This window comes from Doryrhamphus excisus, chromosome 6, assembly GCF_030265055.1.
Source record: "Doryrhamphus excisus isolate RoL2022-K1 chromosome 6, RoL_Dexc_1.0, whole genome shotgun sequence".
NCBI classification, from domain to species: domain Eukaryota; kingdom Metazoa; phylum Chordata; class Actinopteri; order Syngnathiformes; family Syngnathidae; genus Doryrhamphus; species Doryrhamphus excisus.
This window is the reverse complement of record NC_080471.1, coordinates 18,756,968-18,772,630: the sequence shown is the minus strand read 5'-3', so window position 1 is coordinate 18,772,630 and position 15,663 is coordinate 18,756,968. Positions and strand designations below refer to the sequence as shown.

Genomic DNA, 15,663 nt, shown 5'->3' with positions numbered 1-15,663 from the left:
GTGAGTGCATCCTAATTCATAACGGATGGCAGCACTGAAATACATTGTGCTAGCACACAATCACTGTGGCATAAGGGCACACATACGTGACAGAAGTCCACTGCAGCGACTTTAGGGACTTTAAAGTCACAAAATCTGAACTATTGCAATGTTCTCAGGAGGGACATGAAGGTCAAGTTATAGGGAAATTGACTTAACACTGTGACCTTGCCAAACCTTTGCTTCAGTAACAATCCAAACAACATGGTGGAAACAATGCTTTAGTACTTATTAACAATAAGTCCACACCATAGGCGTATACATTTTTCTGGACAATAACTGTCATACAAATTTTTGCAGATAAACAATATTATTGTCAAAATTATTTGGCAACCATTTTTTTTATAATGTAATGACAATATATGTCATAATAATGTAAGTACATAGTATCAAAAGCAATAACTTTTCAAGCGTTTTTAAGAGTCTAAGTGTATTTAAGATTCTAGATTATGATTATTTTCAGGAGGTAGGGTCATACAAAGTTTAAATGATGGCGATAACCAAAGTTTCGGACTTTGGTCCTACTTATGCTCCCAAAATAACGCTCATGTAAATTCATGAGCCCTGCAAAGCTAAAAACGACTGACTTATGCACGTTCGTTCTTTCTTCTTCTATGGTTTGGTGTGTTGTGTGGTTACGTCGCCAGCCCCACATGTAGGTGTGCCTTGTCTATTATCTTGTTTTCACTCAGTTACCCCTTCCTGTCTGGATGCAACTATTTACGAATCCAGCTTTTCCAACTCACTAAAAATCCCCAAATCCCAAGAACGTGTGGACAGGGAATGACTGACAGGAGGGTTCACTCAGTCCGTTCCTTCTGCTATAGAAGCAAGCACCCAGGTGTTGAGGCAGATACACAGAGTGAACCCTCTTGTCATCCACCCTCTTTGGTAGAGGAGAGGACGAAAACAAATACACATGCACATACATGTCAATGAAGTTTTTTTTTTTTTTTACATTAACATATTGATTATCGTGACAGCCCTACCCTCTGCAGGAGTCGGACCCCCTCATAACCCGTATGAACAAAGTCCTTATCGCTCTTCACTCTTCCCTATCAAAATGTCTACCAAACCACAAGAGAGTCACGGGGATGAGAGCCTGGCTGGCCTCGACTACATCCAGGCCTGGTGCACTGGGAAGCATGGCGGACTAGAAGCACTGATAAAGACGGCCATGACACCCCTGAGACGCACACGTATGCTCTCTCTCTGTCTCTTATTGTCACTCATGCACACAAAGTCTAGCCCACGTTTATTCTGGAGTACATTGCTTGCTGTAACATACTGCTGGGAGTTAGTAATAAGCATGAAAAATAATAAACTTATACATTATATTTAAATCATGTCCTCAATAGCAACTGAGTGGAAACCATCAAATGTGTTCAGCAATTATTATTGCATTATCAAAGTTGACAAACTTGTAGCGCTTAGCATATAATCCTTGTTACACCAAACAATTACCGTATCAGTGCTAGTTTAATAGGTTTAAATATTGTCTAGTCCTAAGATATTAATAGCTCCTTATCCAAAGCATGGGACTGGCTTAGATAAACAAAAGGATCTTGTTTTGCACATAATTCAGCTACAACGTTGCAGGTAAATCTGTGATGTTTGATGAATGATGCCATGCAGTTTGAATGACAAGAGGAATCGGAACTGCTTCCATTTTCTAATAAACTGACCTGCTGGTGAAAGATTTACATTCAGTCTTGAAAGTTCCTTCATGGAATAATACAAACTTTTCATCGACATCAAAAGACCAAATGCAAACAAACTATAATATTACCTAATGAGATAAATGGATAAATGTACTGAAATATTTACTTGTAAGAACTTATCTGGACGGCCCATCTCTGGGAATACAAAGACAAGTGAAAAGCCAGGGGGGGAAATGCACTGGCGGCCTTGGCGCTGCCTCAGAAAGAAAACAAATAAAAAAAGATCCAATTTTAATCTTTATCTGGGTTCACATCGGATCGCTGCTTTATCTCTGTTCACATCTGCTTTCTCATACAACACTGACGTTCACAACAGAATTAAACAGGAAGTCTCGGCTACAGTTTTAGCTGCCAATGGAATGGACATGAAAGTCTTTTTGATGAGAAATGTTCTTTTTCAACCTTGACAGGAAGAACAGGGGAGTGGTGCAAAAAATAAGTTTTATTGAAGTGTACATTTATCATTTATATGCAGAAAGTGACATGTGAAAAGAAATTAGACATGTCAGTCAGATTGCCTAATGGACAAAAAGCAGGAGTTATGTCTTTGGATAATATAACATCTCATAATAAGGTGCAATAAAAGTATGCTACTGTAGAAAAAGTCAGGCATTGCAGTTGGACTTTGTTCTACTTAATAACTTTTTAGGATGCAGCGCCTCCTCAGAAGTGAATCTTGGGACTCAAAACAACAAACATTGTGAGTCTTTACTTACGCTTAATCTGCCGGGGTTTGCTTTGCTTCCTCCTGGACATGATGATGACTTTTCCTGGGACCAGGAGCCCAGTCGGATGGGCTGAGCGGCGGAGCAGCGTGTTAAATCTTCTCAGTTCGGCTTGATTCGGTTCTATTGCTGCGACTCGTCGCTCGGGTCGGAGAAAAATAAAATCTACATGACCCGCCTGTACTTTGATATCTTCAGCCACGACAGCTTCCTACCTGTGGCTGAGTCCCTTGGCTTGTCCGTCCTAACGTGTCCGCGTCTCGCCTCGTCTCGTCTCCGCTTTGCTGCTAATAATGTTAGTCCACGTTATTCCGCGTCCCAGCAGTAAAAGAGGCCAGTGGAAATATGAACACTTCTGCGGAGATGTAGCTTTCTATTCGGGTGTCGTCTCACCGGTCCGGCGTTCGGCCGCTTGCACCGTCTCTTGGGCTGGAAGCCACTATATCCAACATCCGCACAAACAGTCAAGTTGGCGTACTCTTGACCCGCCTCTTTTGTGACGCAAGACACCGTACTCCTCTCTGATTGGTTGAAATGTCCAAAACGTGTACATTTCATAAAAACTTGTTTTATTTAGAATGACTTGTGTTTATGTTATTTAATGCAAACCTAAGTGCTGTATTGCGAATTATTATTGAAAATATATGCTTTACAATTCGTTACCATGTCATAATGCTCCCTAATTATAAGATTGTTTGAATAAACCCCCTTTTTCAGTTACGTGGTATGAGACGTCTACCAGTTATATATATAACCCCAGCACGTACAATAAACACTGATCTGGGGTCACGAGTGAGTTTATTACTCTTTTTTAAACGTTCTTTACTTCCATCTAGTGGTCAGTTTTGAAACTACGTATGCAGAAGTCAAACACAGTTCATTTTTTTCTAACTCGAGGGCTCCCCCTGTGTTTCATTAGATTCAGATTTCAGCATCTACTGTCTGTGCTGCCAAATCAATGTAATCAACCCAGGGCCTTCAGAGTTAATAGTGCTGGCCCGATGTCACTTAAAATTTAACCAATCAGAAGTCAAATTTACTTCACAAGCTAGCAGCATTAGGATACATCCTCTTATTGGATGTTGTCTGAAAACCCATGTCCAATACTCAAAGTTACCAGTACGCTTGAACATCTCATCAATTGATCCAATTCCAACACAGAAAAAGATACAGACATATTATATTTTATATATATGTCAGCCTGGGAAAGTGTTTGTTTGCCACTTCCACTGCAAGTGTTCCAGATGAGTGTGTGGTGAGTATGATGCATTTTATTTTATTTTATCATTCTGGTCACTAGGCATCAATAATGTTACATTAATGAGACATTAGCTTAAATGACATTACGTTAACAGAGCATGAAGTCAGTCATGGCATATCCAACATGATAGAGTGAAAGAAAGTTCTCCTCCCATTCCGTGTGGATGTGGTACATTTTTGGCATCTTATTTTACCCTTCTTCCTCACTCTGTTTGAAACACTTTTTGAGGTTTAGGATAAATAGACTGGAGGTTAAATACGTAGCGCAATAGCTTGCTATATGCCGCGGATCACCTGTGGGCACCAGGTAGTCCCCCTCAAGCCTGGTTTTCTTTCAAGATTTCAGTTCCCGGCAGTGATCCCATAGCAGGCACATTAGTCTTGCTCAATGTAGTGTAGTGTAGTATAGTATACATAGTGTAGGCAGAATAGGTTATTCACATTATATGCATTCTTAGCTCTCTTCGAAAAACATATGTGTTCATGACTCACATAATAATTGTGGGTGATGGGCAAAATAAAACAAAAGCAAAGCTTAATACGTCTTCAACATACTGGAATACCCATTTACCTCACATTCAGATTTATCCAATCCAATACAATCCACTTTATTTATATAGCATATTTTAAAAACAGAGTTTCCAAAGTGCTGCACAGACTAGTAAAATAAAAAGTAAAAATATAATACAATAAATTCAAACACTTATTTGCTAGGACTACGTTAAAAAGCCATAGCATTTCAGTATGTGGAATCAAACTATGGAATGGATTGAGTAAGACCCTCAAACAATGCACAACGATGAGCCAATTCAAGAAACAATACAAGCAGTTGATGTTTGCTAAATACAAGGATGAAGAGTCTTGAACCAGTCATGATGTGCTATATATATCACTATATTGACACTTACTATGGTACACATTATGTCATTGGATGGTCATATCACCTCCTACTTCGGTACGAGGTACATAATTTAAAAAAAAAAAAAAAAAAACTTAAACTGTATTATGGAAAGCAGGAAGTGAACAAATGTAACAGTTACTGATTGTAAAAGTACCAGATAGAGGTGTAGGATTTAATAAGCTTTGCTTCTTCCTACTCCTTTTGGACATGTGGAACTGTGAACTGATTATGTGATGCATTCAATTGTAATCTGATGCATGTTCAAATTAAATAAAACCATTACCATTACCATAAATTAAGATTTAGCATTTAATGTTTGCGTAATCATCTCTATAATTGTATAAAGAAGTATACTGTATATGTAGTTTAAAGGAGTCCTACCACGTGAACGTTCAGGTGTTTGACCAGCACAGACACTTTTGTCAGAAAATAAACAAGAAATAAATACATTACAAAAATCAGTTTTTATCCTGTTACATACATATATATATATATTGAAAAAAAGCATCCCATGTGTTATTTATATAACTATGAAACAGTGATTCACACAGCAGGTCAATAAAAACTTGCAACATGTATGCCTGCTTGTGCGTAAGCCTGTAACCCATGACTGCTTGTTTAAGGACGTTAATGTTTAACCGAAATCTTCTGTTTTGCTCTCTATTGACCTGCAAATGGTACCGGTAGTAAGCTCGGACACATCACTATAATACAACAATATCTTTGAGAGCACTCGCATCTACAACTTTTGCATATAGAATGAAGAATGAACCATTCATACAAACAAACACAGACATATACATTGATGTGTGAGAGCTGATTTGCTCTAGTCGATTATTTAAATAATGTAATATCAAATTAATAAAATATGAATTATAATGAATACTACAAATAATATTTCATATAATTGATTGATTTTAAGTCATGTTGCTTGGACTTAAATGGTCAAAGAGCAGGGTTATGTCATTTTTGACTCTGCGGTCAGAGTACTGTTTGTTCATCGCAGGTCAAATCAATGAAGATGACCGAATTTAAGCAGGGCTGTGGTTGTAATGTTAAGACTTGGTTGTATTTCAGTGAGTGTCTGTAAAAGGGTTTACGTGTGTGTGTGTGTGTGTGTGCGTAAAAACAAAGGACAATCATTCAATTTTTTTTTACTCCAATCAGGATGAGAATATTGCCCATTGTTTTTCTGCTTCATCTCGTGGGAGTGAACGCTCAGGAAACACAAGGTAAGGCATCAATTATAGCGTATATTACTATATTATATTATACTATATTATTCCTGGTGTTGAACAGGTTGGAAGGTATATTTGTTGTAAGCCTAAAAAGTCAGTAATAAAATATAATGAGGAGGAGAACAAATGAATTATTTTTATGTGTGAGTGTACACAATGTGAATCCTAGCGAGGCGAGGGATTTGTGTTTGGTCACTGGCCTTACGCTTCCACCAAAACTATGTACCCTCACCCGTTGAACTAATAAAGACAGAAATGTCACAAGCTGGCTGCACGGCGAACGAGTGGTTAGCACGCAGGCCACACAGCTAGGAGACCAGAGTTCAATTCCACCCACTTAAAAGATATATTTTAATAACAAGATAATCATTTAAATGTACACAAATGTTAAAAACAATGAGAAAATAACAAATTAAAAATGAATACGAATGAAAAAGAACGCATTACCTTTCAAGGTGAGCTTGATGGCGGAAGAGAAGGAGTTTTGACAATCATACATAACTTTACGTAAACATTTCTACTTTTTTTTTATTGTTTTCACTTTAAATCTGTATTTTTTTGCACTTATTTTAGATTAATTTTTGTATTTTTGTAGTAAACAACTGTCATTGTTGATTAGGGAACAGGTAGTATTTTTCTTATGTTGTTTCTTGTGCGGCTGCACGGTGGACGAGTGGTTAGAGCACAGACATCACAACTAGGAGACCCGTGTTCAGTTCCACCCTCGGCCATCTCTGTGTGGAGTTTGCATGTTCTCCCTGTGCATGCGTGGGTTTTCTCCGGGTACTCTGGTTTCCTCCCACATTCCAAAAACATGCTAGGTTAATTGGCGACTCCAAATTGTCCATAGGTACGAATGTGAGTGTGAATGGTTGTTTGTCTATATGTGCCCTGTGATTGGTGTATCCCAAAGACAGATGGGATAGGCTCCAGCACCACCTGCTACACTTGTGAGGCTAAGCGGTAGAAAAATGAATAAATGAATGGACCCCAAATTGGAATTGGACCCCAAAGCAGACAGACAGCACAATACATGCAAATACTAAGAAAAGGTGAACAAAAACAAAAGAATAAATATTATATAACAAGGCACAGCGGTGTGCAAGACTGTGGTACAAGTAGCACAGTGTGAGAGACAATCTAACATACAAGGGTGGCAAACTGCCTGCTGATAAAGGCCTGATTAGCAATAGGTCGCAGGTGTGCAGCACTGAGTAGCAGGTGGTTCCGTCCCAGGAACTGAAAAAAAAGGCACTGCAACACAAAGAAAATGGCGGAAACAAAACAAACATGACAGAAAGTAAAAAAAAATGTTATACTGTTTGCCATCCCTCAATTTCTAAATAACACAGACTGTGCCTGGATACACAGGACTCCTTAAGTTGCGTTCAAGGACTGTATTCTACCTTTGTCATAGCACTATTAATGATAATCGCGACCTTGCATTCCAGAAATAAACAACTTAATAATCTCTCGCACTTGCACAAGTACAGGTGGGAATGTTTATTCATTCATTTTCTACCACTTATCCTCATGAGGGTCGTGGGCGTGCTGGAGCCTATCCCAGCTGTCTTCGGGTAAGAGGCGGGGTACACCCTGGACTGGTGGCCAGCCAATCACAGGGCACATATAGACAAACAACCATTCACACTCACATTCATACCTATGGACAATTTGGAGTCACCAATTAACCTAGCATGGAGCGAACATGCAAACGCCATACAATGCAGGGAATCAAACTCAGGTCTCCTAGCTTTGTGGCCTTGTTGCTAACCCCTCGTTCACCATTCAGCCTCGCAATGCAGAGGTGTTGTATATTAAAAATTGCACCCTTAACACACAATAACAATCACATTCACTGTAAATACACTGTAATACAATTAAGTTATATTATATACATTTAAAAAAAACATACATTTCACTGATTTTTACATCTTTAGGAGGGAGCACCGACCCTGTGGTCTCGCTGAAAAATGGCCACATAAGAGGAGAAATTGTGTCTGTGAAAGGCACAGAGGTCAAAGTAAAGCAATTCCTGGGAATCCCCTTTGCCCGCCCTCCAGTGGGTCCCCTCCGACTGGCTCCTCCCCAAGATCCAGAACCTTGGGAGGGGGAAAGAGATGGAACCCGGCAGCCTCCCATGTAAGAGTGACTGATCTGCATCATTGCTATTTTGAATGACACTAACTACCTCTATGTTCTTCATCAGGTGTATTCAGGATGCTGAAATTGTTGTTAATGTTTCCAAAGTCATGTCAGTACAGTACACCATACCAGAGCTTTCCGAGGACTGCCTGTATCTAAATGTATATACCCAAGCTGAGGCAAAAAGAGGTGACAAACTACCGGTATGTTTAAGACACATACATTCATTATACAGTCATCCCAGTCATCCTTCAATTATGTTTTTTCAAAAATATAATAATTAATAAGTCATGCTGTTTTATGGTTGGCCTATTATTGGTCAAAAATTAGGGTTGTCAATCAATTAATTGATTATTTCATTGCGATTAATTGCAATTTGTCCATAATGAACTTTAATTCATCAAGCTTTTATCAATTTTTTGGGGGGAAATTATTCTTGAAATGTTAGATTTTGTTATCTGTATGCCAATATCCTAAACAAATTATTCATATGAGGAAACTTTAGTATAGGGCTTCAAAATAAAAATAATGGCAAAAAAATATGGTTTAAAAGTTTCTATTGAGTGTCAGTGTAGGGGGAGAACATACGTGAATTTATTTGAATATTATATTATTAAATATTATTTTTAATATTTATCTCCTTACATTTTAATAAAAATTAAAAATTAAAAATTAAAAATTAAAAATTAAAAATTAAAAATTAAAAATTAAAAATTAAAAATTAAAAAAAATAAAAAATTAAAAATAAAAAATAAAAAATAAATAAAAAATAAAAAATAAAAAATAAAAAATAAAAAATAAAAAATAAAAAATAAAAAATAAAAAATAAAAAATAAAAAATAAAAAATAAAAAATAAAAAATAAAAAATAAAATAAAAAATAAAAAATAAAAAATACAAAATAAAAAATAAAATGAATATTTGCACCTTTTGTATTCAATTAGAAGGCAAACACATCCCTTAAGGTTGATGCCATCCTCACCAGAAAAGTTTCTAGGTCAAATTAACAATTAATGACCGGAAAAAATGAACCTGATAAACATTTTGTAAATTTGTGATTGATTGTTTGATAGATTATTTGTGTATCGTATATTCTTTTCCTCTTATGTTCTTCTCTTTACTCTCTGGAGGATGGTATTTCTTAACGGATGAGCCACAAATTAGAGTTAATGTCTCTCTCGTTCTGGAATACTATAAGTTTTCCAAGACATGGAATCTTGGAATCTTTTTGAATTAGTGTTGAATTAGTGTTGTGGCTCAGTTGTAGTTTTAACCACTCGGCTTGTGAAAGGTCTCTTTTGCAAAATTTAACAGCGCTCTCTGTTGGTCAGGTAATGGTGTGGCTCCATGGAGGGGGTTTGGCAATAGGTGCTGCTTCTCAGTATGATGGTGCTCCATTGGCTGCTTATGAAAATATAGTCATGGTTATTATTCAGTATCGCCTCGGCATTCTGGGATTCCTTGGGTAAGTAACCATATTGCTCACCTAACTTGTCTCTGAAACAATGCAACTTCTTCAATACACCAGACAAAATGTTCCTCTGTCATTTATAGATTATAGATTTATAGATTTATAGATTATAGACAGCATATTGTGAAATGATCAATTTTTTAAAAAATATGTAGTATTTAGGCTGCACGGTAGACGAGTGGTTAGCACGCACGCAGACCTGAGTTCAATTGCACCGTCGGCCATCTCTGTGTGGAGTCTGCATGTTCTCCCCGTGCATGCGTGGGTTTTCTCCAGGTACTCCGGTTTCCTCCCACATTCCAAAAACATGCTAGGTTAATTGGCGACTCCAAATTGTCCATAGGTATGAATGTGAGTGTGAATGGTTGTTTGTCTATATGTGCCCTGTGATTGGCTGGCGACCAGTCCAGGGTGTACCCTGCTTCTCACCCAAAGCCAGCTGGGATAAGCTCCAGCACCCTTGCGACCCTAGTGAGGATAAGTGGTAAAAAATGAATGAATCTCAGGCTTTTTTGTTGTTGTAGACTTTTATAGTAATTTAAAAATCCAAAGCCAATTGAATAGCATCCTGTCAAATGTCCTGTTCCAAAGCACTGGAGATGAACATGTTCGAGGAAACTGGGGGTTCTTGGATCAACTGGCGGCTCTGAAGTGGGTGCAGGAAAATATAGAGGCCTTTGGTGGTGACCCTCAAGCTGTCACCATCGCTGGAGAATCTGCAGGAGGCATCAGTGCGTCTATACTGGTAAAATGATTATTACTAACAAATACCACATAAATCCCCGTTTAGATTAATCAGGGCTAGATTAATCAGTAGCTTTAGACACTACTCACACATTGCACAGCCACTATAGCCTGCTAGCTTGAGGAAAAAGATACAGATCACTTGCTTTTAGGACTAAGAGAGGAGCCATATCAAGTTTTTTACCGACATCTATCCTGCTCATGAATTCATGATTTTCATGTGTGTGCATGTTGGGTAAGCTTGTGTGTATCCGTTTGTACGTGGCTCACTAACACTGATTGACACTTTTTAAAGTTTATCAAGTATTATTTATTTATGCTTTTTTTTTTAGCATTGTTTCTTTATCACTGGTTTTTTATCGTACTGGCAGCCTTTCTTCTGCAAATAGATGGTTGATTGTTTGTATCTGTTGACTGTATGTGTTTTTATGTCGTATTTTTTGGTACACGAACTTGCACACGCTTTGATGCTCTGCACAAATGAAGTTCCTAACGGATAAATAAAGTTCTTAAGTTAAGTTAAGTGCTGCTAATAATTAAGTCAGTTAAACTCAACAAAGCACCACCACCAGTATGTAGCACTATAATTAATTATTTATACCCAATTTATTTATTTTCATACTGATTTGTGTGTTTCTTTCCTTAGACTCTGTCTCCAAAAGCTGAAGGATTGTTTCAAAGGGCCATTTTTCAAAGTGGAGTTGCATTGGTTGGAACCTACACCAGCAATGATTCACTGCCTCTTGTCAAGGTACTGTAAACGTGTTCTATCCTAAATTAGTGAGCTCCAGAGATCAAAGATCTGACACTGAGTGGATGCTATTGTTTTTTTAACCCACTAGGAGCACTCTTGTGTGGATAGAACCTTAGAAAACACATCCTACAGTTGTAGTCTAGACTAGAGCTGTTTTGCCTAGTTCTTGTGTTTATGCCTGAAGTCATATATTTTGCTTTATTATGACTAGGGGGCGGCACGGTAGTCTAGTAGTTAGCGCGCAGACCTCACAGCTAGGAGACCAGGGTTCAATTCCACCCTCGGCCATCTCTGTGTTTGCATGTTCTCCCCGTGCATGCGTGGGTTTTCTCCGGGTACTCCGGTTTCTTCCCACATTCCAAAAACATGCTAGGTTAATTGGTGACTCCAAATTGTCCATAGGTATGAATGTGAGTGTGAATGGTTGTTTGTCTATATGTGCCCTGTGATTGGCTGGCCACCAGTCCAGGATGTACCCCGCCTCTCGCCCGAAGACAGCTGGGATAGGCTCCAGCACCCCCGCGACCCTCATGAGGAAAAAGCGGTAGAAAATAAATGAATGAATGAACATTAGAGACCTCCACACATAAAGTAACACCCCTATATAATCACCTTTTCGCTCTTTTACCCAATATAGTAGAAATAGTTAAAATAAGAAAGTTTGGGCTGCACGGTGGTTAGCATGCATGCCTCACAGCTAGGAGCCCTGAGTTCAACAGCTCAGACTCTCCGTTCTAGTCTGACTAGAGTCCCATCCACACAGAAATGCACCAATTGCATCCACTCAGAGTCAGATCAGTAAATAGTTAAATTCCACACAGGAATGGATAACTGCTGTCTCATCAGACTAGAGCTGGCTTACTCTAGAACAGGGGTCTCAAACTCGCGGCCCGCGGGCCAAATGTGGCCCGCGAGACGCTAGTTTGAGGCCCCCACCTTGATACCAAAGTTTAATGTTGAAATGACAGCTTAAAGCTGTGTGCACACCGGGCACAATTAACATGATTTTGCCCCGCCCATACTGTCACCCTACCCTGTTTTGCTTTGGATTAGCAATGAAGCTAAAGGCTTATGACGCTGGGTACAAATAAATGCAGGAAATGATTTGGAATAAAAGGGAAAATACACGTCAAGATAAAGCATCTCATCAAACATGTTGTTAAAGTTACGACGCTGCTCCCTGGATGGAACTGAGTACGATGCTAACTTGCTAATTGGGTAAAATGATTAAGTTTCATTAATGTTCATGTTAAAGGTTAAATAACTGTTAATACTGTACATTTGAATCTGAAAAAAATAATTTCTCTACCAACTATATGTGGTTAGGGTTAGTTAATTTGTTTTGTTTATTTTTTTTATCTTATTTTGTGTATAGAAAAATAAAAATTAAGATATTTGAGAACAGTGGAATGTTTTATCAGATATTTTGGTGTGGAAAACCGGAACCAAAGTACTGAAAAAGTGTAGGGTATAGCAGAAGCAAAAGCATTGAAGATAGTTTTTTTATTGATTTTTTTTCCATTTTTTAATAAATGCGTTTTGGCGGGGGTTTTTTTGAAAACCTGATGCGGCCCGGCTTCACCCAGAACATAGCTCCGGTGGCCCCCAGGTAAATTGAGTTTGAGACCCCTGCTCTAGAATAACTAGATAAGACTGAAACTAGATTTAACTGTCCTATCTAGTCGTTGAGCACAATGAAGTTTGCTTGAATGAAAGATCTTTTTGTAGTATTTAAATTTTCCTCTCTTTGCACGCAGGTTGTAGCCAACCTGACCGGATGTTATAACAGCACGTCACAGATACTGCTTCAGTGTTTGAGAAGAAAAAGCCAACAGGAGTTAGTTGAAGCGACTAAAAAGGTAAATGAAACGGAGAAGATGTAAAAAAAAAAAGTAGGTACATACTATAAAAGTTTGATTTGTCCTGTACGCTGTCTTCAGATGAAAATTTACCTGGGGGGTGTGGTAGATGGTGTCTTTCTGACTGATACTGCAGAGGAGCTTCTAAAAAGGAAAGAAGTGATGCGGGTGCCAGTGATGATGGGGATAACCAACCATGAGTTTGGGTGGCTTCTGCCTCAGGTCATATATTTTGATTTCATTGCAAGTATTCAAATATGTGACATGTTTATTAACTTATGTTGAACTGATACTCTTTGGAAAATATGCTTTGCAGAATTTTGTTCTTCCCGGCTGGGAGAAAGGCATGAGCAGAGAATCTGTTCTGGGGATGATGAACATGTTCTATCCTGAAGGGGTGAGCTCCAAGAAAATTGTTGATGATTACAATAATCATGACAAATATAAGCTATAAATATGTAACATTCTGGGCTTGAATATTGTTTATAAATTGTAAGGAACGTCCTGCCTTGAACATTCATTCATTCGTTCATTTTCTACCGATAATCCTCACCAGGGTTGCGGGGGTGCTGGAGCCTATCCCAGCTGTCACCCTGGACTGGTCGCCAGCCAATCACAGGGCACATATAGACAAACAACAATTCACACTCACATTCATACCTATGGACAATTTGGAGTCGCTAATTAACCTAGCATGTTTTTGGAATGTGGGAGGAAACCGGAGTACCCGGAGAAAATCCCGGGAGAACATGCAAACTCCACACAGAGATGGCTCGGGTCTCCTAGCTGTGAGGCCTGTGTGCTAACCACTAGCCTTGAACATATCAATACCTAATAATTTGGTATGAACCCAGGGCAACAGGAAATTACTCTGAATTGCAATTCATTGACAATTTCATGGGCTGCACGGTGACTGAGCGCACAGGCCTCACAGCTAGGAGACCCAAGTTCAATTCTACTCTCGGCCATCTCTGTGTGGAGTTTGCATGTTTTCCCAATGCATGCGTGGGTTTCCCTCCCACATTCCAAAAACATGCTAGATTAATTGGCGACTCCAAAATGTCCATAGGTATGAATGTGAGTGTGAATGGTTGTTTGTCTATATGTGCCCTGTGATTGGCTGGTGACCAGTCCAGGGTGTATCCCACCTCTTGCCCGAAGACAGCTGGGATAGGCTCCAGCCCCGCGCAACCCTCCTGAGGATAAGCATTATAAAATGAATGAATGAATAACAATTTCATTTGGTGGTTAAAGGTGAAAGTTGACTGATGGTCACTATTAACTATATGCCATTCCCTGTGACCAATCTTGATAACTCAGCCCCGCAAAAACATGTTTGCATAGATTTCCATTGTGAACACAAATAGAGTAATGTACATAACAAGCAGGTTGCCAGCCACCATAAAAAGGAAGTATCCATAGTGTCCATGGGGGATTACAAAATCCAACAGCAAGCAAACAGCTTTGGTCGTATCAGATGATCCTAAAATAGAGAGACCTGTGTTGGTCAATGATAGCTAAGCATATTAAGTTACCATAGTTCCTGTGTTTCTTGTGTGAGGAAAATAGAAGAAATCTACAAATGGGCAACATTGTTTCCTAACAGGCCTCTTTAGCCAACAGCCTGATTGCAGATGAATACCTGAAAAATGCAAAAACTCCAGAAGATATAAGGGATGGATTCACTGAACTTATGGGAGACCTTCTGATGACACTGCCTGTTGTTAAGGCGGCAGACTACCACACAGGTCAGAAATATTCATCTGTATTGTATATTTTGATATACATGTATATTTGTAGCTCTGGGTTGAAGTTTTATCTTGCATTTAGAATCTTTTTCAACCTGGTGTGATACATTTTATGCCTCTGATGATAAAGCAATCATTTGACCTAAGCTTGACCTTGTCCAAGCATTTGTTGTATTTACATTCTCCTTCACGTTTAGATGCGGGTATTCCAGTTTACATGTATGAGTTTGGATATCGTGCGGAGATGCACAAAACCACCAGACCGACTTTTGTGAAGGCCGACCATGGAGATGACGTCCTATTTGTGTTTGGAGGATGTTTCTGGACTGGAAATATACAAATTATAGGTATGCTGTATATTAAATATTACTTGTAATGTATAATATGTGGGCTAAGTAAGTTTGCTGGATGGACTTTTGTCTGATTTGTGGCTTGTTATCTGATTTCTGGCATATTTTCAGGCAATATTACCAAAGAGGATGAAAAACATTGTTTAGCGATGATGAAATACTGGGCCAATTTTGTCCGTACCGGGTGAGTAAGAACAATATCCCTAAAGGTGCACTATTATTATTTGTATTATAATAATTGTTATTTGTATTACGGGGAACATGACCACAAAAACATCATGCGCAAACTGAAAAAAAGCATTTTCACTTTCTCCTCTCCCCAGCTCTCCCAATGGTCCAGGGATGGTCACTTGGCCTAAGTATGACAGGCACAAGCAAGAGTATATGTCTCTAGACCTGAAACAGACTGTAAAACAAAAACTGAAGGAGGACAGAGTCCATTTTGCAACAGTCACCTTACCACAGAAAGTGGAAATGTTAACCGCCAAATCTGGAAGATGAACTCTAGAAAGGGTGGTCTTTTTTTCCGTCATGGATGCTCCCAGGAGTGAGATTGTTTTACACAATGAAGTGGCCACTGAGTATTATAGTGCTTTCTGTTGTCTCCATATCCCTATTTTTGGGTTCTAGTTTTTTTAATAACAGGTGTAATGAAATGAAACCATTCTAAGCTAATAAAGACACTGGCATTTAAAGGGTGTTTTGTGTG

At 38.7% G+C, this 15,663-nt stretch overlaps 2 protein-coding genes across 2 annotated transcripts in view; one reads left to right on the top strand and one right to left on the bottom strand.

The window, feature by feature from the left end:
* Positions 1 to 2,934, bottom strand: part of zfpm1 (zinc finger protein, FOG family member 1) — a 92,139-nt gene extending 89,205 nt beyond the window's left edge. The window contains exon 1 of the mRNA XM_058074593.1: positions 2,477 to 2,934. Within this exon, the coding sequence (XP_057930576.1) occupies positions 2,477 to 2,516 (40 nt within the window). The 5' untranslated portion in view covers positions 2,517 to 2,934. The remainder of the gene's footprint in view (positions 1 to 2,476) is intronic.
* Positions 2,935 to 5,652: 2,718 nt separating this feature from the next.
* Positions 5,653 to 15,653, top strand: ces3 (carboxylesterase 3). Its single transcript, XM_058075793.1, has 13 exons — positions 5,653 to 5,878; positions 7,825 to 8,026; positions 8,094 to 8,232; positions 9,360 to 9,493; positions 10,091 to 10,244; positions 10,890 to 10,994; positions 12,755 to 12,856; positions 12,938 to 13,078; positions 13,173 to 13,253; positions 14,463 to 14,604; positions 14,802 to 14,951; positions 15,066 to 15,138; positions 15,278 to 15,653. Exons 1-13 carry the CDS (start codon positions 5,815 to 5,817, stop codon positions 15,453 to 15,455), a joined length of 1,665 nt encoding a protein of 554 aa, XP_057931776.1. The 5' UTR covers positions 5,653 to 5,814; the 3' UTR covers positions 15,456 to 15,653.
* The last annotated feature ends 10 nt before the right edge of the window (positions 15,654 to 15,663 follow it).

Coding starts and splice junctions, on each gene's coding strand:
- ces3 (XM_058075793.1), top strand. CDS start 5,815: ATGAGAATATTGCCCATTGTTTTTCTGCTTCATCTCGTGGGAGTGAAC. Junction 5,879..7,824: donor GAACGCTCAGGAAACACAAG/GTAAGGCATCAA, acceptor TTACATCTTTAG/GAGGGAGCACCGACCCTGTG. Junction 15,139..15,277: donor GCCAATTTTGTCCGTACCGG/GTGAGTAAGAAC, acceptor TCCTCTCCCCAG/CTCTCCCAATGGTCCAGGGA.